General features: G+C 30.7%; 1 protein-coding gene across 1 annotated transcript in view; it reads right to left on the reverse strand.

Annotated features, from left to right (window-relative positions):
• Positions 1-448: 448 nt before the first annotated feature.
• LOC132745926 (uncharacterized) overlaps positions 449-20,347 on the reverse strand; it is a 56,641-nt gene continuing 36,742 nt past the window's right edge. Inside the window, exons 5-10 of the mRNA XM_060734943.1 lie at positions 15,258-15,325; positions 13,174-13,565; positions 10,872-11,005; positions 4,433-4,733; positions 2,891-3,066; positions 449-2,391 (exon numbers count right to left, since the gene is read on the reverse strand). Of these exons, the coding sequence (XP_060590926.1) occupies positions 2,245-2,391; positions 2,891-3,066; positions 4,433-4,733; positions 10,872-11,005; positions 13,174-13,565; positions 15,258-15,325 (1,218 nt within the window). The 3' untranslated portion in view covers positions 449-2,244. The remainder of the gene's footprint in view (positions 2,392-2,890; positions 3,067-4,432; positions 4,734-10,871; positions 11,006-13,173; positions 13,566-15,257; positions 15,326-20,347) is intronic.

Here is a 20,347-nt window from a genome sequence, read left to right on the forward strand (position 1 = left end):
AAAACACAGTTTCAATTATATCAATGTTTAATCAAAATTACTTTTCATTTTGAACATTTTTTTTGAATTTCAATCATTGTTAACACAATGAAGTGAAAACTAATAAGAAATCAGTATGTTTTATATAAATATAAAATATTTATAAGTATCAATATAAGTTTCTTATAGAATAGACTCAATCTAAAAGTATCAAAAATAATGTTTCAGTAGCAGAATTATATCATTATTTTCATAACATATTACTTTGTGCTATAAAGAATAGAAATTGAAGAGGATATAACATTGTTAAATGGCAAAGTTAAATAACACAGACAAAAAAGGAGTAACTGTAACACTGTTTCATATTAACACAAGGATGAAACCAATAAAACAATGTAAATTAAAACATAAAACTAATAAAAAGAATTTAAAATGGATGTGTATGTGAATGTTTTGTTTCCTTGTTTCCCTATGTACTTGCTATTTTTTATTCAAAGGGTAAGGAATGATTTTGAATGTATGGTGTATGAGGTATTTGGAATGAATGCACAGCTGGTACATTTTGTAGATTAATATAGATTCTATTGTAACATATGTGTTGATATTTTATCGTAAACTATGACTGTTATGTAAATGTGAATTACTTTTGTTATGAATGAATTACATAAATGAGCCATTATGGCTCTGAATCGCACATTGTATAAACATATTTCACTGTTTCCGTAATGAGATGTTTAAAAATTATTTATGGGACTCCGATGGTCAAATGATATAAGCAAAGCGTTTATAGATTTTTTTCCTATTAAAGTGAGTAAATGAGCATTTTGTTCTTAATTGTTAATTTTTTTATCTCATTATAGATGTGTGTCATATTAAAGCTACATAAAATAAATTTCATAAAAAAGAAATATCTACATTTCGTTAATTAAATATGTTTCATAAATATGTTTCATATCGACTCCCGTCCAGACACCTAAAACGAGTTTTATAAGCCATAAATCTACAACCTCATTGTGGCGAAATCGGTAGTACAATTTCTATTTGCATGAGAAACTCTGCCTTTGGGTCATCCGTACATCAAAAAAAAGCAACAAACATATTTGAATAGCAGTCCGAATTTAACGGTATATTGCCGCATTATATAACGGATGTTTTCATACAAATTCAATCATTTTATGAGATGATTACTTTTTTTGTAAACGACAGAGCCAATGCATCGGGAAACTTAAACGGTAAAAGTTTGTTTGCCCAAGAATATCTCATATTTCCTGTGATCCACATGCATGGTTACAATTGATTTTACCATTGTGACGTAGCGCATACACTAATTATACAAGTCTTTATTTGCATGTTAAAATTCGTATACGAACTTTAGTGTTACCGTAGGTTTTCTTTTTAAAATGAACACTTTTTAATGAGATTTACAACAAAACTGCTAAAAATGTTAACAAAATTATAGAATGCTTGTTTTTAAGCCGACAGAAAAAATATGTTTACTTTTTTATCTTATGTAGCTTTAAGTGTTAGAGCTCTCATATGTGTTACATAGATGTAACGTATATGTTACTTGGCGTGATTCTTACATCATATTTCAAGCGTTTCAATAATTTGAGCCCATTTTGGGCACTATCTTATCATCTTAAGAAGAAGGCTAGCTATGTGTGAATCAAAAACTTCTTCAAATAATACCCTTTTCTGATTAATATTTAACAAACTGATACAGATAAAACAAATCCAGACAGCATCATATATGCAACTCAGTCAAAAATGTGTAATCTATAATAGTATCAAAACAAAAGTGCATTATGACAAACGTATCAAAAACCACAAAAAGTAATTAATCAACCATTACCCATTACAAATGCATTACTCGTACACATCTATTATCGTTTATTCATAATTCATATAACGCAATGCAAATATATACAAAGCTTTCAATCATCATTATATCAAAGCTACAAGTAGCTTAACATTTTATAACAAAACAAAAGCATTTATAGTTTTTGTATGCAAGAAGTGTAAACATTAGAAAGTTTCTGAATACAAATAATATGTAAGTATGCCAATTTGTAACCCAGTCTTAATGTGTTATCATATTTAATTTAAAGCTTGATTATAAAACAAGCTCTTGAAACTTGAATTAAATCGCCTTCGAGTTTGCTTCAAAAAACTAAAAAGTACAAATGTCTTATTTGTGTTTTAAATTGGTCCTTTTTAGAAAACAGTCTTATTCCATTCTTTTCCTTTCTTGTAAAAATGAATCGATCAATTTTTTGTTTCCAACTCTTTTAATATATCTCTTAACAATTCCACTCTTTTATCTAGCTGATATCTAGACAGTATGTCTGTATATTTCATCATATCATTTGAATTTTGGCAATCCCGTGCAAGCTGTTTAACTTGAGACCATTCCTGAAATTGACAACAATGCGATGATCACGCATTACATGAAATGTATCTCAAGAAATTGTATTTGTTACTTTAATGTAAAAAAAATGTAAATAATAAGATTACTTTAAAAATACAACAAACAACTTTTATCCATTAAAAAACAAGTTAGAGAACACGTGTCCTATGCTATGGAAGTGAGCATTAAGACTTTCTCACATTTCCAAATATTGGTAAATTTTTCAAAATACAATAATCGATTACTGATGCTAGCAGATATAACAAATATGTACTAGTACGTCAGGGGGAAAATATACATATACGTATTCATAGATATATACATATCATTATATTAATACAATTACATGTCAGGGAATATTACACAAATAATCATACTTTATAAGAATGTTGCAGCAGCAGGATAATATAACAATATATTTAATAAAAACACAAATCTGCTGTATAAAAAATGTTTAATAATATTGTATCGACATGTAAAATGCTTCGTCAAAATAAACCGAACCTTTGTTAAAGTTGGAAGATCCAAGGATTTTCGGATGGTATTTTTATTTTCATTTTCAATGTAATTTAAACTCTTGTACACTCGAGAGAGAGATAATCTTATCCGTTTCAGTTGGACCGTTATGCACTCGAAATGATCTTGTATCCGTTGAATACACCACAATGTTATACGTCCACCTATAATATACAACTTCAAAGCTTAAGAATTTTAAAAAAAAAAAGATTACGCTAAAAGCGCATTGCCCTACATATTAATTACATCAATCCGAAAGTCATAGTGTTATCATTGCAATAAAACACTTAAAGTTTAAGATTCTCTTTTTTCTTTTATTAAATGATAGGGATACTCGTATTTTCTAAAACAAAAAAGCGTTACAAAGGTTTTTTTTCTACTAAAGTCTTTGTGACAAAGGTAAAATAGAGTAGCAATCTTTTACATACAGAGTTTAAGTAATATCATATTTATTGTTTTATTTTAGGGGTCTACTAAGCAATGTCTATAAATAAAAAATCGAGTTAACTTTCCATTAAGTTAGCATATGGTTTTTTAAAAGTGATTTCCAATATGTCTTTGTAAGCTACATAATCCGTTGTTGATATAAAGTGGAATGTTTTGTATAAGTACATGGTTTTCAATTATCTACTCTTTGAATAAACTTCACAAAGGAATATCCATTCTTAATAAAACAAAGTGGATCCTACCTACTTGTATTGAGATTGTGTATAGCTTAAGTAAAGCTTTACAAGACAGTGACATATTGAAAATATTAAGGACGAGCATATTGAACGATTTCGTTTTAAAATATAATTGTAGCGTTTCAGTGGTTGTGGAGAGCATAAGCCTGGATTTTTTTTACATAACCTTTGTAGAGGGTCACCTTTTAAAAAATCTTATTGACATTAGTCAAATGTATGTTGTTAAGGAGGAAATGCTATTTCGTGTGATCAAAATAACCACTTGTAAGCACTTTGTGTATATTTTCAAGAAATATATACCGTTGACAGCTTATAGAAATATTATAGCAAATCTAAACTGTGAATGATTAATTGCAATCTTGTATCTACGATACAATGCTGTATACTAAAACATGTAAAATGACCTCATTTTGTCGATTTGATTATGAACTAATTCAATTAAATAATATTTGGTGAGTGGGAACAAATTGAATTTTTTCTGAATTTGTTTTCACACGACTAAATAGTTTTACATACAAATAGCTTTACATTAAAATCACAATTCAATGTCCAATGGAATGCATGATAGAAATGTTAAAGAATAGTTTTAATTGAGTTCAAAGTGGGCAGAAATACTATTTTATATGTTTGCCTTAAAAGTTAGATAATATTAAATAAATACTTTATATGAAAGAAAGACAAAAGTTACGGAAACAACATGTTTAATAAATAAATCAAAAAGTTGTTTTAACAATTCTATTTAAACGATTGTAAAGACAAAATAATGTACACAAAAAAAAAAAATTGAAAATAAAATCACTTTTAATTTGAAAGCTGTTGAATAGATTTTTAATCAACAAAATTTTACCTCGCTGTTGTAAAGACGCAGTCGAAATCTGTTTGTCTTGACTTTTGATAGGTAGTTGTGAAGACATCCAAACATTTTCGTCATAATCTATGATAGGTCTGCTCTCTTCTCGGTCTTTTTCCTTATGTAGTTTAAGAGACATACTGCGTTTTAGTTCATCTGCACTTGGCTGCTTTAGGAATACTCTTGATGCTTGTTCTGTTTTACTTTGTAGTTTAGGATCCTCAATCAGTTTCGTTTCACGATTGGAAGTTAACTCTGACAAGAACGCCTCAATGTCTTCCACAATAATTGCGTCACGCTGAAGTAAGATAATACACATATCTATGGATATTAACTAAAGTAGGAATTTCAGAAAACATATTATTTATACAAGGAAAAGCTGCATTTAATCGATGTATGGATTGAATATCTTCAAAAGATATGTTGTGAAAAGTCAATATGCTTCTTTAGTATCTGCTATTTTTCTTCTCTGTTTTAATATTACTAATAAAGCCCTGAATCACTCGGGAAAAATATGCAATGGTTCTAATAATGGGATGATTTGCAGAGATTTGAATATTTTTATTTACCCATCAGTAGATTTTGAAAATTATTATAATAATTAATTAAAGATAATTATATTAAATAGAAGTATTCCAAAATAACTTCAGGTTATAGAATAGAAAATTTAGTTCTTTTGTAAACAATTAAATAATCTGAATATGAAAGGTGGAATCTAAATACTTTCTTTTGACATAAAAAATCTTTATTTTCATAGTGAAAAATAGTATAATATAATTTTGAATTAGTAAATCTTTATAAATCAGACAATAAAGAGGGAATATGTGGTTACGGTCGCTGCCTGCAAAACTTGTGGCCATTTACTGTGTTTGTGTGATATAAAACCCAACAAAACAGACAAAAAGACAATTTCAGCAAATGTTTTTACACATGCTTAATCTTAAATTCTAACCGTCATCTATGCTTTGAGAAGTTACAAATAAAAATGCAAAAAGTCAATTTAGATCAATATCAATCGGAACAGCTCGGCTTATTTCAATAATTAACCTCGGGGGAACTTAATACGGATTGGGGGACGTAGTTCTACCACGGTAGTTAAGAATGTTAACAAAAACAGAGGGTTAGTCTTTTGATAAGGTATAACAAATGTATATATTTGACATCCAAAGGTAGGTATATTTCTGCCATAGAATTATGATTGAAAATATGTCTAAGAATCATAATCGGTACTGATGTAGACTTATGAACAAATCCGAATGAATGTTTATTTTGTACTCTCGGTTTCTACAACACAACCATACTTATAAGAACATAAATAATGTACTTTCTACTTTTATATCTATAAATGTACCTAATGTAGTTAGACGTTAACTCGATTTATTGGAAAAATTTAGTCAATATCTCCCAGTATCAAATTACTGTTTGTTTCGTGTTTAGTTTCTTAGAGTAAGTAAGACCGAAATAGCTATCCGTCAAGTCTGTTGTGTTCGAGGTCCATATTCGAAGACTAATGGAAAGGGTCGAACAGTTACGATTGGATCAAAATATAACACCATGTCTAAAAATCGCAATGCTGAAACTGATAAAACTTGGGGTAAGGCTAATTCAGAGAATATAAAGGAAACTCTTTGCATCTACATGTATTTTTTAAATTAAAATAATAGCAGAATAAATAAAAACGAAATTTAATAAAATTAATTACGAAATTGATATAGAACTATGAAGCAAATACCATTATAAACAATAATTTATTTTTAAATAGTGTAAGAAAATTATATCCGAAAAATATAAATTTAAATGAAACTCCTTTCATAGTTTTATAGGCATGAATGGGGGGAAATTATAATAAATTGAGTTTTCAAAATTTTCAAATGTTGGGAGGCCAACCCCTGTCAGTTAAGTAACAGGAATATTTCTATATATTTGTTTTATGTTAAAAGGTTTCTACAAATTAAAGAGGTCAGTAATACGTAATAAAAGATGTTGAGACAGGTAGTATAACATGTGTCAGCATTGGCAATGCAAGACAGTATAATTATGTATAGTTTTATGCTAGGTTGACTGAAACGTCTGGTAAACCAAACACGAGATTATTTGATTACCCGCACAGATTAATAATATATTCTTTAACCAAACTTTTGATTCAATAATACATGTACCTTATTAACAACTATAATATAACATTTACTAATAAGTTTAATGAATAATTTCATAATTGTATAATATCTTACTTTAATTATATGACAATGACAGTTACTGTAATACTTAATATGTTGCCCGAGAACTATAAAAAAGACATTGCCGTACATGTTTTAGCTTTTTAACTATTGGGTCTATTCCCCGCTATGGAGATAAAACACATCAGAACAGTCGAGAAAAAGTTTTAAGACACAAGCAAACAGTTCATTTAATTATTTTCCTAACCTTTCAAAATTGTGAGGATAGTAGGTATTCTGATGACATCGTTATTGATGTACAAATTTTGTTGTTCCTTATAAATGGATAAATACTGTAGGACTTATTTCACAGAGAGACCTATAAATACCCAAAAAGCAATAAAGGCAAATTTCTTTCAATATAAATTAATTAAAGAAAATTAGATTTTTATGACAAATGAAATAAAAACGGAAAAAATATAGATTTAGGCTTATAATGTTATCTTCACAGGGAAACTTTTGAACATTGATTTCATCAATGTTCTTATTCAATGTTTTTATTTTAAAACAATGACCTGAAAATAATTCAGCGCTTAGCACGTGCAACGCTTGTTTAACATATTTTAGGAAGAATATTGTAGTAAAAATTATTCAGAGTAAACTGAATGTTTGGTCAATATATAATTCACATTTAAAAATTGACAATAAACAATTGCAAGACAATTGACATATCAATGCAACACTTAATTTTTTCTTTATGTTGATATTGTTATGCAGTATCAATCAAATCTGCCCATGATAATAGATAATAATTATTTTTATAACAATTTAAGCAAAATTTGATAATAAGATGTTTACTGTCAAGGTTCTTCAGAGATCAAGGTCAGATTTAGTTAATCATCATATCAGCTCTATGTTCAAGCAAATCAGAAACATAGTAACTGTTGTAACAATTAATGGTCAAGGCTACTTATAGGTCAAATTCATATCTTTTAGCTTGTCAGTTCAGTAAAACAATAAATTGTTCAACTATCTATCAAATTTGTAAATCATTTTAACAAGTTATTCAAAATTTAATAATTTTATGTCAATTATCAATGTCATTTCAATGTCAGAATTATATTTGAATCATTAAACTTGTCGGTCTTGTCGTTTGTCCTTTTTATACGCCCGTTTGAAAAACGGGACGTATTATGGGAACGCCCCTGGCGGGCGGGCGGTCGGGTGGGCAGGCGGGGAGTCCAATTTTGTCCGGAGCATATCTCCTACATGTATGGAGGGATTTTAATGAAACTTCACAGAAATGTTCACCACTATGAAGAGCAGTGTGGCGCACATGAACCAGGTCTCTAGGTCAAAGGTCAAGGTCACACTTAGAGCTCATTGAAAAATGCTTGTCCGGAGCAAAACTTCCACATGTATAGAGGGATTTCAATATTACATGGCACAAATGTTCACCATTGTAAGGCGAAGTGTCGCACGCAAGATTCAGGTCCTTGCGGCCAAGGTCAAGGTCACACATAGAGGTCAAAGTTCTAATAAAAATATGTGTGTATATGGACCATTTAGTCATCATTTATTGAGGGATTGTAACACAAATGGTCATTATCAAGACTATGGCTGTGATACATATAATTTAGGTCAATATATACAAGGTCAATGTCACTAAAGATGATGAAATATCCAGATTTTGTCCGGAGCATATCTCCTACACGCATGGAGGGATTTTAATGAAATTTCATAGAAATGTTCACCATTATGACAAGCCATGTCACGCACATAAACTAGGTCTCTAGGTCAAAGGTCAAGGTCACACTTAGAGCTCATTGCAAAGTGTCGCGCACAAAATTCAGGTCATAGAAAAACGCTTGTCTGGAGCAAAACTTCTACATGCATAGAGGGATTTCAATATAATTTGGCACAAATGTTCTTCATTGTAGGACTGAGTGCCGTGCATAAAATTCAGGTCCCTGCGACCAAGGTCAAGGTCACACATCCTGTGCATATATTCCCTACTGATTTGTTTTAAGGTTCATTTAACAACACAGTGCCAAGAATAAAAACTTGCTTGCTAGATAACACTTATCCATAATGCCCCCATCTCCATCTAAAGCTTTCGTAAACGGGCGTATTTTGTGACTATGGCACCCTTGTTTGTAAAAGTATAAATCTATAAAAAAAGTTGTGACAATTCAAGCAAATAATAGGACCTTTAAAGTAATTTTTAATTTAACGTCAAAGTCATATCAGAATAATTGAACATGTCGGTTTTGTCATAGATGTTTTTTTCTCAAAGTCAAATTTGTAATTAAATAGCAAAATTCGACAATTAAAGCAAGTTTCAACAATATGACCTTGACGGTTAAGGTCAGTTTAATGTCTTAAATGTAAAGGTCTTTCAATCATTGAACATACATAAAATGGCAAAAACGTTTCTTTTGTTTAAGTTAAATTTGTGTAAACAAATGACAAAGTTATGACAATCTAAGCTAAATTTAATATTTAAAGGTCAAGGGCAAGTAAGACACTTAGACCCCATTGACTTCTCTAATCTTAAGGATATTATGATGACTTCTAGACCCCTTGACACTTAGACCCCTTTTTACATGACGTTTCGACTCCTATTGTGTAAGACATTTCGACCCTTATATAAACTTTTGTACTTTAGAAGCTAAGATATTCGAGAAATAATTTAATCAAATAGCAAATCTTCTAATTATTTTCATAACAAAATATTATAAACTTAAGGTAAAGCAATAAAGCAACATTGTTTTCGATTTATATTATAATGTTGTGTTGCTTAGCAAAACAATAGTTATGTAGCATTGGCTGCAATTACAAAATAACAGTAATAATATGTTGTTTTTTTGCGCGATTTGTGCATTGCGTGTTTATTCTATAATTTTTATAAGTTTGTAAAGACTTATTGTTTTCGGTATGAAACACATGTTTTGTATGTTAAAAATAATATATAATATATATAAATAATTTTACATTTCTTTTAATCAATGTTACATATTTATTGACTTGTCTGTAGTTCGATGATGCGATAATTTCATGTTTATTATATTTACATTATGAATTAAAAACCAAAATACCAATCAATCAATTATTCGGTGTTATTTCAAAACAATCTTTATGTTTTCACGTGTGAAAATGCGTGCCAAATAAACATCAGAAAAGTGTCATTTGTGATTTAATTATCTGTATTTAACACCTATTTAAATTATCCTGCGAATCACCAAAATTATTACAGTGCTAATTAAACAGTAGTTGTTTTCATTTTAACGGGGTTTTCTAATTGGGAAAGGCATTGTTGTGCGTTACTTTTAATTCAATTATTTAATTAGCATTTAAACATATTACATATTCATTGCCATACATTAAATGATGGTGGTCAAATAAAGCATGAGATAAATAAATACTGTACTGGTATATGGTATTAGAGAATTTTTGATTTTGTACATGTATTCAGTGCCAGTAATGGATTTCATTTTTTATTTTTTTTTACTTAAAAGCGTTTTTCTTATGGCCATTTTATTACTTTCACATTTAGTTCATAAATATCCGAGGCATAAAAAATGTGTAATAAAACATGATGTAAGACATTCAGTTTCTGATAGTATACCTTTTTATGTTTAACTCATACATGTATTTTTAAAATATAGTATAAGAACCAATTAGCTTAAGATTTCCTGATATTTGAAGTTCTATATACTGAAAGTAACAAGTGCACATGGAGATAATGACAATATTTGTTTAGACTAAAAGTGAATTACAATTAAAAAATAAAACGTTTAAAATATATATTTTAATTACTGTTTTTATGATAATATGTATACAAATATACCTAATATATTTTCTGTTTAAATGTGTTACTGTTCCTTGTATACATTATTTGACTTGAAGAATGGTTACGAATAACAAATAACCACTCGATATGATTTCACTTATAATTAAGTATATCTATTTAATGATATATAATAATCAAAGTTATAAAGACACCTTTTTCTAATAAAATGTTACACGTCTTTATCCACATTCTTTTTTTTTCGAAAGTAACGGCTTCATTTTCTTTATATAATAAGGTTTTCGAAATTTCAAGTCAATTTAAAGTCTCTTAGGGGTCTAAGTGTCATGCGTCGAAATATCTTAGGGGTCGAGATCTCAAGTGTTCGTTGTGTTAATAATAGAAGGTAAGAATCAACTCATTTTCAATAATAATTATAATATCATAAAATATTACATCATAATATCATACAAAACATCATGCAACTAACCTCAAAAAGTTGATCGGAAACCAATATATTATAGTGAGATTTGATTGTCTGTTCATCAAATTTTAGGTCAGTACTTTCAACTAGCAATGCAGGACCTGGTCGGAGCATTTCTGTCAAGGTTTGCTGTGTTTTTTCTGTAAATTGACATAACAACAACACATATTATAAACAGATAAATGTCCCCGGAAGCTTATCTAAAGTAAAGGAACATTACCTTTGACTTCAAGAAACAGAACGGTTTCTATTTTACCAGTTTACTCAATTAATTCAAGAGACATCCGTGAATATTTGATGAATTGACGAACCATTTCCATACACAACAACTAATGAACTGTTTTCAAATCCAAGTACATGTATTACCATCACCTTTTTAATGTCAAACTTGCAATTGCTCGTGAAAGGTCTTATTGATCAAGGCTTTTGGCGAACATGTGTGACGTTGACCTTTGAGCTGAAGATCTAATTTTAATCGACTTAAAATGAAACATACTTATGGAATCCCTCAATAATTGACAGGGTTGTAAATCGGACATGTACATGGATAAATTTCAATTTTAAATTGTTCAAGTATTAGTGCGACCTCGTTTTAAGTCTTCAAATATTGTTTTAGCGTGCGCCAAAATTATTCAAAAATCCTTCATGAATAACAAACAATTTAGAACTACATGTTCCACGTGACTTATTGTACAGACTTTTCGCCGATTCAAGTATTTTTTTATTAGTAACTTTGATGTTACTCAACCGACTTTGTTCAGCTAAGGCGTAGAGTACCCGTAATTATATTAGCTTTTTTTAATCAAAATTTTGAAAACCCCTGAATGGTTTTTGAGAACATTCGAGTACAGTTAGTCGGGCCGAGTGGAACGGTACACACTCATTTATCACAACAAGCGATTTCAAGCATTTCACTAGATAAATTTGACATAGTAAATCTGTAAGATTTCACATTTTTTTTAAGGAAAACTGAAAAAGAACGGACGACTTGCTAGAAATCGCTTGTTATGATAAATGAGTGTGTACCGTTCCTCTCAGTCCTGCCTATAAAAACAAAACTGTACTCAAAACCATTCAGGGGTTTTCAACTTACCGTGAATCAGCAAAGTTATTGATCAAAACATACCTGAATCGATGAAAAGTCTGTATGAACCGTACCCGCAAAGTTACGTGGTATGGACACAAAGTCATGCAACAGACACGCCCAACTATTCAATGTCATATTAAGACTTTGGATGTATTACTTTAACTGTATGGGCGTAAAATTGCTAAAAAAATTGCGCGACACAATGTCATGATATCCGATTATCCGGTACATTTATGCCAAATGATTATAATCCTGAAAATAACTGATCTGGCAAGACCATCAGTACACTATTATGAAAACGTCATATTATGTGACCTTGAACTCTGAGCGCGACACCTGATTCTCGCGCAACATGGTGTCAAGATGTGTAACATATTAATAGCAAATTATTTTTTGAATCCATCTAGGAGTGACAAAATTGTTGCCATAACATCACAAGCCATGCACTTTATTATTAATTCCATATCGTAAATTTGGAGTAACAAGTGTGACATTGGTTTTTAAGCAAGAGACCTTACTCTACACATACGTTGCGAATTGTCATTTATTTACTTATTTATCAATAATCTTTTATGAAAATTCATATCATGACTTTATCGATCAAAAGTAACCGTGAGTTTTTTAAGGTAGAGACATAGTATTGTGCACGACATATGTCAAACAATTTACGCATAGATATTTAATCAATCAAGAAATGACATAGTTGAGTTTTGACCGGGAACGACTCAAGGTACGATTTTACGGCAAGTTTTTTTTGACAATGTGTTGTGTTACATTATATTCAAGGTACAGCGTTCTGCGCGTTACAATCTCAATCAACTTCATATCGTTGCAGAATTATTTATTTTAAAATGCATCTATAACTGACAAAATTATAAACCGTTCTTAAAGTGTGGACAGACGGACGAGAGGAAGAACGGGCGCTGTCCAAACTATATGCGCTTCCCAAAATACTAGTGGATAAAATAATGGCACTGACGTATTTAAACACTGTATCGTTATATTATATTTTATTTAACCAGTGCTGTAGTACAGACATAATACCAAATAAGCTGTAATTATTCTAATATCATACAAATTTTAAACAAACCAACCGATTGAATAGTAATTCTATTACTATTATATCTATTATAATTATGAAAGTTCATTCTTTTTCTTTTTGTTAAAACATGTTTTGTCAATGTCGGTAAATGTAAAATTGTACTACATTTTAATACATACCATCATACTCTTTCAAAGCCATATCCTTTGCGTGCCATAAATGGATCTCTGAAGGTCTTATCTTGTCTTGTGTCAAAATCTCAGATGTACCCAAATCGTCATATATTCTTTTTTTGTCGGGTTGTGTTCCTGAAAACTGTATTTTGTCACCCTTAATATCAGCATCCTCAGCTTCTTCTTTTTGCTTTGTCTCCTCTTTAGACAAAGGAACACTCTCTTTCAAATTGCGTTGCCATTCTTTTAATAAACATTCTTCATCTTTACAGAGCTGTTGTAAATGTTGCAAATGATCATAAGCAGCCTTTGACTGATTCGCCATCTGCTCCACCGGTGCTTTTAACCCTAAAAGTGTTTCAAGAACTTTCCGAACGCTGTCATTTAAAAGAGCGGCACTGAAAAGAAATTATATCAATTGTTCAACAACAATATTTCTCTTGGTTATTATGATTATATTCAAACAGTATTGTGCGTTTCCATCATGAGTTCTCAAGTTAATTCATTAACATGTTATGACAATTATTTCTATATACAGAGGCAGTAAGCGCATTTTATTTCCATATAATTCTGTATAATTTGAAAAAGTCATGTAATAAGACCAACATATTTAATCGAGCAATAACTTATTTCTCGAATATACATGTATTATCGGATGATTTCTGACAATTTCGTCCGCTCTAACAGCATATTATTTGTATATATTCATATTTACCCTCATGATTTAATTATCATTAAGCTAGCAAAATGGAAACCTATTTTTATCATTTTATAAACTGATTATTTACTCAAAGAAAATAATGTAATATTTACTCGAAAAATTCAAAAGGATAAACAACAAAGATGGCAAATTAGCTCAAAAGGTGAGACAAAATAAGCAAGAATTATATGTTTGTTTTTATAATTTATAAAATAAATGAGCCGTGTCATGACAAAACCAACATAATGGCTTTGCGACCAGCATGGATCCTGACCAGCCTGCGCATCCGCGCAGTCTGATCAGGATCCATGCTGTTCGCTTACGAACCGTATAACAAGTAGAGAAACTGATAGCGAACAGCATGGATCCTGATCAGACTGTGCGGATGCGCAGGCTGGGTTGGATCCATGCTGGTCGCAAACGCATTATGTTGGTTTTGTCATGACGCGGCTCAAATTATGCATCCATTACATTAAATTCAATGCAGAAAGTGCAAAAATCTGAACTTGAATAATTTGTATTGTATCATCATTTTCTAAGATGCTAAGTGCAAATTAAAGATTCAGCAATATGAATTGTTCAAGTATGCTATTTGTGAAAAGTAAATAGACTACACTTGATTAGATGCTTTGATACCTGATCAACTTTGAATGTAAAATAATCTCACAATCAGTGACAGTTTGTTAATTAACCATGTTTCCTTTAATGTTCTACTCTTTACAGGTTCACCGATATTTGGCATAAATTATCACAGTATAAATTCAAGTTTGATTGAAATCACACTAGAATGAGAGATAACGCATTTATAACCGTAGAAGTGATTTTAATGATGATATATTGTTATTTCGTTAATATAGGTTCCTTCAAAAGAAAGTAATAAAAACACAGTCAGTGGCCGACTGGTTTAGGTTGTTGGCTTGAAACCATTTGCCCCTTAACGCTATGGGTTCTAATCCCGCAATGGACTTTGGATTTTTTCCTGTGAGGAAGCTTTCAAGCTAGCTTACGGCTGTGAGGAAGCTATCCGGAATGTCGGTGATTCTACTCCACTCTTGTCTTGCTATAATGCACATAAGGGCAACTAAAATCTTCGCTCACCAGTAAAATTGGAAAATTGCAATATGACATCTGTGTTAGTGTGGCGAAAACGCCAAAAACACACTCCCATCCCCAAATTCCCGAACAAATAAAATATAAACCTAAGTCATTAACTCGGTATATGAAGTATATCAAATATATATTTGATATTTATTTTTCTTGTTTTCGCAAACATTATCATTTATGTATATATAATTAACTTTTTTATGTCGATAACTTCTTAATTTGTGTGTTAGTTTGTGTTTCATCAAAATTACAAACATATCACTAAATCATATTTAATGTTACTTACGTTCGCTTTATTTGGGTTTCATTTTTTTCAAATATCCTTTCAAAATAGTCCATTCTTCTATAAATGTACTGTTCAATATATAGAAACATGTATATAGTGTTTACAGTGCTGTTATTTTTATGCAATCACTATATATTGTAATTTTCAAATGTATGTGAATTGCAAAAAATTAACAATTTGGTAGACTAGATGATAAAAATATGTTCACATATAGATATAAAGTGTGCGTTTAATTTGCTCTTTACAGTTAAGACAATACAACATCTGCATGTACATGTCAACATTTACAAAATAGCATTTGACATTTTCTATCGAAAGAAGGGTTCAATTTTGAACAAAAGTAACATCTCACTCCTGTCAATATTTCCATGAACAATTAAAAAGGAAGTTGACATTTTGTTTGCAGTAACCTAGGAATACGATGGGTATAATTGTTGTTTGTTTGTTGTTTTTTTCGGTTAAACATAAAACCAGCAAAAGTCAAATGTTGGGAAAAACTCTAAAGATATTTATAACGAAGTAACAAAATTAAGGCCTTACATAAAAAAATATTTATATGCAAATATATACCGACCTCGTGAACTGAATATTGTCAATTAAAATTTGAAAGACCTCTTTTAGTACAAATTCGGAAATATGGTTCTCTAAGAGTACGCTTGAAAACATTTTTTATCAATATTTCTAAATGTAAAACAGCATTTTAGATATAACAATCCACAAAAAAACATTTATTTTGTAATTTTTGTATATGATAGCAGAAAAGTCATCTCTTCATATCTGATCTTAAAGCTGCATGACCCCAGATGAGGCAAAATATTTAAAGTAAATCAAAAATGTACTAATATCTTAAGAAAGTAAACACATTCGGAATTAAAGCAAACATTTACATGGTAAGTTCGATTGATTTTGCATCATACATTGCGACATTTCTGCCACGTAGCTATAACAGTTATGTCTATTCTTGCATATTTGCTACGTGGATTTTAAGTTCCGTAAACAATGTCAAAATCACATTCTTTGCTCCATTTACAACAGTTTTATTTTAATAACATTTTCAAAACTTTCATAAAAAATAACATGAATCTGGAGGCACTCTGCTTTAAAGAGTTTCTACCCGTAACTGATTTTGTATTGCCAATTCTAGATACAAAGAAAGGTGTACTTAAATGGTACCGCAACATTACTATGAATCGATTATTGTACTTTCTTGACTGTAGAAATCGTTGAATGTTATTTCGAAGGTTTGTTTGTTTGTTTGTTTCATTTTACGCCTTTTCCCAACAGTTTTTCGGTCATATAGGCGGGAAGTTTCCTAACCATCGTTCCTGGAGAGTTACACCAGTACTAGACTACCTTCATCCGTGCTAAACTACCAAAGCTATTTCGAAGGTGGAATATTTTGGTTTACATATTTATGTCCAAAATTATGATAAAACATATAAATGCTGTTACGAGTATGTAATATCACATGATTGAGGTCAAGGGCGAATTTTTGACACAGGCTTTGTCAATAAAATTCTTGTTTCAGATTATATTCGACATAGCTAAAACTTTACGGGGGGAGAACGTATAGCCGTGCCTTATTTTTAAGGGATGTTAAATATGGCAATACAGAAAAATGGTGGCGGAAAGTGACAAATAATGTTGGTAAGAACCAGTTTGCTTAAGATATTTGTTGTATTTTTATTTTTTGTTCGAATAATATAGTGCATGCTTAGCGGAAGATATATTTGTATATGATGGTCTATATAAAAGAATCTATTTCATTGTAAGGTGAAAGTGATAGAGGTATTTGCTACTTCAAATGTCACCGGCAACCTGATATACTTACAGAACAAAAAAACAATAACAGACGTTATAGAACAGATATTTGATTTGTTATAGCAACTATAAATAGCAAACAGAATACACGAAAAGATTTAACTATCTATTTCGCATATATCTACAATATTTCCGTGTTTCTTACTGTACGCATGATAACTGGTCCGATAAACTAACTGTACGCCAATATTTTTGTTCCTTTCGATGCGTTTTCATGATCGTCTGATCAATTGATATCTGTTCACTACGCATTAACAATTAGTTACTGGTATGGTGAACAGTTAACTATAGCATAGTTAAATTAGGTGTACAGTCATATCATTTTGAAAATGGATATATAAGGAATTTCTAATTCAGTGTTAATGATACAGTGAAATTTAGAATACTTTCTTAATCGATATGTGTTTATTTTCAGTAAAATAGTTGTGGTGTGCGTGTATGTGAAAATAGCGTAAATCTAGACACAGCTTCATACTGAAGATGGTGGAACGTGTTTGAAATGCCCAAGTTAACGAAGGATCCGTTAGACAAACATGGCAGTATATATTGGCCTACTATATGTTTTAACCTGATTGTGGAAGATCTTAAAAAATATAGTATAATATTTAGCAGGGAAGGACATTTTCACCCGGAATTCCAGAAGTCAGCTAGAAAACATTATACATGATTAAGATTTTATAAGAATGATTTATAAAAACACCAACCAGAGGATTAATTTATTTCAAGTGTAAAATGTGACTGAATTAACATAAGTGTGTAGCATTTAAATTAAAGTATATACGAAGAACAATCGGAGTTGTAGCATCACAACAATCGAACTGAAAACTATCCAAAACGGATAATTATACATTGTACACATTCTCTCCCTTGTATTTATGTTCAGTATTGTTTGAGATGTTTGTCTAATGTCAAAACTATAGAGTTCTTTCTTTTGATTAACTAAGTAGCATGCCCTTGGTATGTCCTTAAACTAACAAAGGAATATCAACCTTGTAACACATTCTAACAGATTGCACTCCCATTTTCGTTACATTATCCTAAATGCCTCAAAATTAACTGAAATATTTTAAAAAAACTATTTAGTAAAGAAGGATATAAATTCAGTTATAATAAATATTTTACCATTCTGTACGAAGGAGAAATGGTGTCAGACATGAGCAATGGAAGTGAAATTTAGATTGTCTAATTAAAAATCTGTTTTGCACTCCAATAAAAAGCATATAATTCGAAGTTATTTTTCAGTAATAAAATAGAGATAAAATCTCAGTATGAATAAAACCATTTATCAGGTATCAGAGATCAAAGGGAAGGTAATGTTTGAAATAAAGGTGACGAAATTATGTAAGTGCTTACAATTGTAAGCATGGTGAATGCCGTCAGTAATCAGTAACCCCCCCCCCCCCCAAAAAAAAAGAAAAAAAAAGAAGATTATTTATGGTATATATTTAAGTAGCTATTAGCACTGTCAAATTTGCGGACGTTTTTGGCATACAGTCATCTTATCGTACCAAAACCCATCGTACACATACATTTTTTGACTACAATGCGTAAATATATATCTTTGCACAGTAATTTTTTGCTATACAGCTCAAAAATGAGTATTTTCGTAAGTTTCAAGTAGAAATAGCATCTAACATTCAATATTGGCTTTAATTCTATGACTTCGTCGTGGACACAAAATCAGTTACTGCCTATTTAACTTCAATAAGTTTTTAACTTTTGTGCTTAAACTTCTATGATTTCGAGGAAATACATGTGGATCAGAGTCCCATTTCCTCCACATAAAATTTGCAATTTTAATAGTCAATGACTGTTACTTTTATAACTATACTACAGTAACTATAAAATATACACACTCTGGCGTGCGTTTATAGTCTAAAGTCCGCCATAATTCCGTATCACACGATTTCATCTCGTTTAAAAAAGTATCGCAACGCTATACGTTTGACCCCCTGATTTAGTTCTACCGCGTACACATGTTGCTGAACAGGTGTGTATCTATTAGCTTTCCTGCGAAAATGTTATATTGTTTGGGGAAAATTTACTTTTTTTCTTGTATTTAAGTTTTAGGAGAGCGAATAGTATGCATGCACAAGCCACCTTTTCTTCAGACTATTTACTATTATTTTTATCCCCCGCCGAAAATTTTCGGCGGAGGATATAGAAATAGTCTCCGTCCGTCCGTCCGACCTTCCGTCCTTCCGTCCGACATTTTTGTCCGGAGGATATCTCTAAAAGTATTTGAGTTATCAACTTGAAACTTCATAGGTGGATAGACCTCATTAAGGAGGAGTGCAATGCACAAGAATGATAACTCTACCTTGCATGATTTTTGAGTTATTGCCCTTTGTTATTTTTCAAAATTGATTTTTGTCCAGAGCATAACTCCAAAAGCCTATGAGATATTAACATGAAACTTCATAGGTGCATAGATCTCACTCAGGAGGTGTGCAGTGCACAAGAATGATAACTCTACCTTTCATAATTTTTGAGTTATTGCCCTTTGTTATTTTTCATACCTAATTTTTCACCTGAGTGGAGCATAACTGTTTAATCATATTTTATTGCTATATACATGTATATACAATACAGATACAAATTTCATATGTATTTCAAACAGCAAAAGCAAACGGGTTGGGCCCAAGTTCTTACAACATTAGCGGTCGGCCCTCCCCGGTAAATAATGAAACGAAAAAACTATATTCAATACTTAATGGCATATAACATAAACATAGTGTATATCATGTATAATTGCTGATGGAATGAATCGTAAGAAACGATTTTTAACAATATACAATAAAGTAATCGAACAGATAGAAATCAACGTTCGTGTATTTTATAAATTTATAATATGGATGATCTAAGGATTCAGTATAACCTACCCCCCACCCCCTACCCCTAAGTGTCACGGGTTTCGTTAAGGCTGTTATGTGCATTTACTTTATATTGGGTACTGGGTATTTGTAATTACTTCTTATATAATATTCTAAGTACATTTATAACTGATTACAATAAAGGTTTAATGTTTAGGTATAAGTGAATCGATTTGTATTTTTAATAAATTTATGGACAGCAGTAAATATAACTTCATTATCTTTCGATGCTAGGCTATCACTACCAAGTAACAGTAGATTTGTATTCAGTGGGTGGAACGTCCTAGTTTCTGTAAAGAGTGTTATTCTTTGCGTTTGATAACTCGGGCATTTAAAGAAAAAATGTTCAGCATTCTCAACTGCATTTCCGCAATGACATGTGGGATTTTCACTAAG

This window comes from Ruditapes philippinarum, unplaced genomic scaffold, assembly GCF_026571515.1.
Source record: "Ruditapes philippinarum isolate M1 unplaced genomic scaffold, ASM2657151v2 ctg1847_1_1_1_1, whole genome shotgun sequence".
NCBI lineage: Eukaryota > Metazoa > Mollusca > Bivalvia > Venerida > Veneridae > Ruditapes > Ruditapes philippinarum.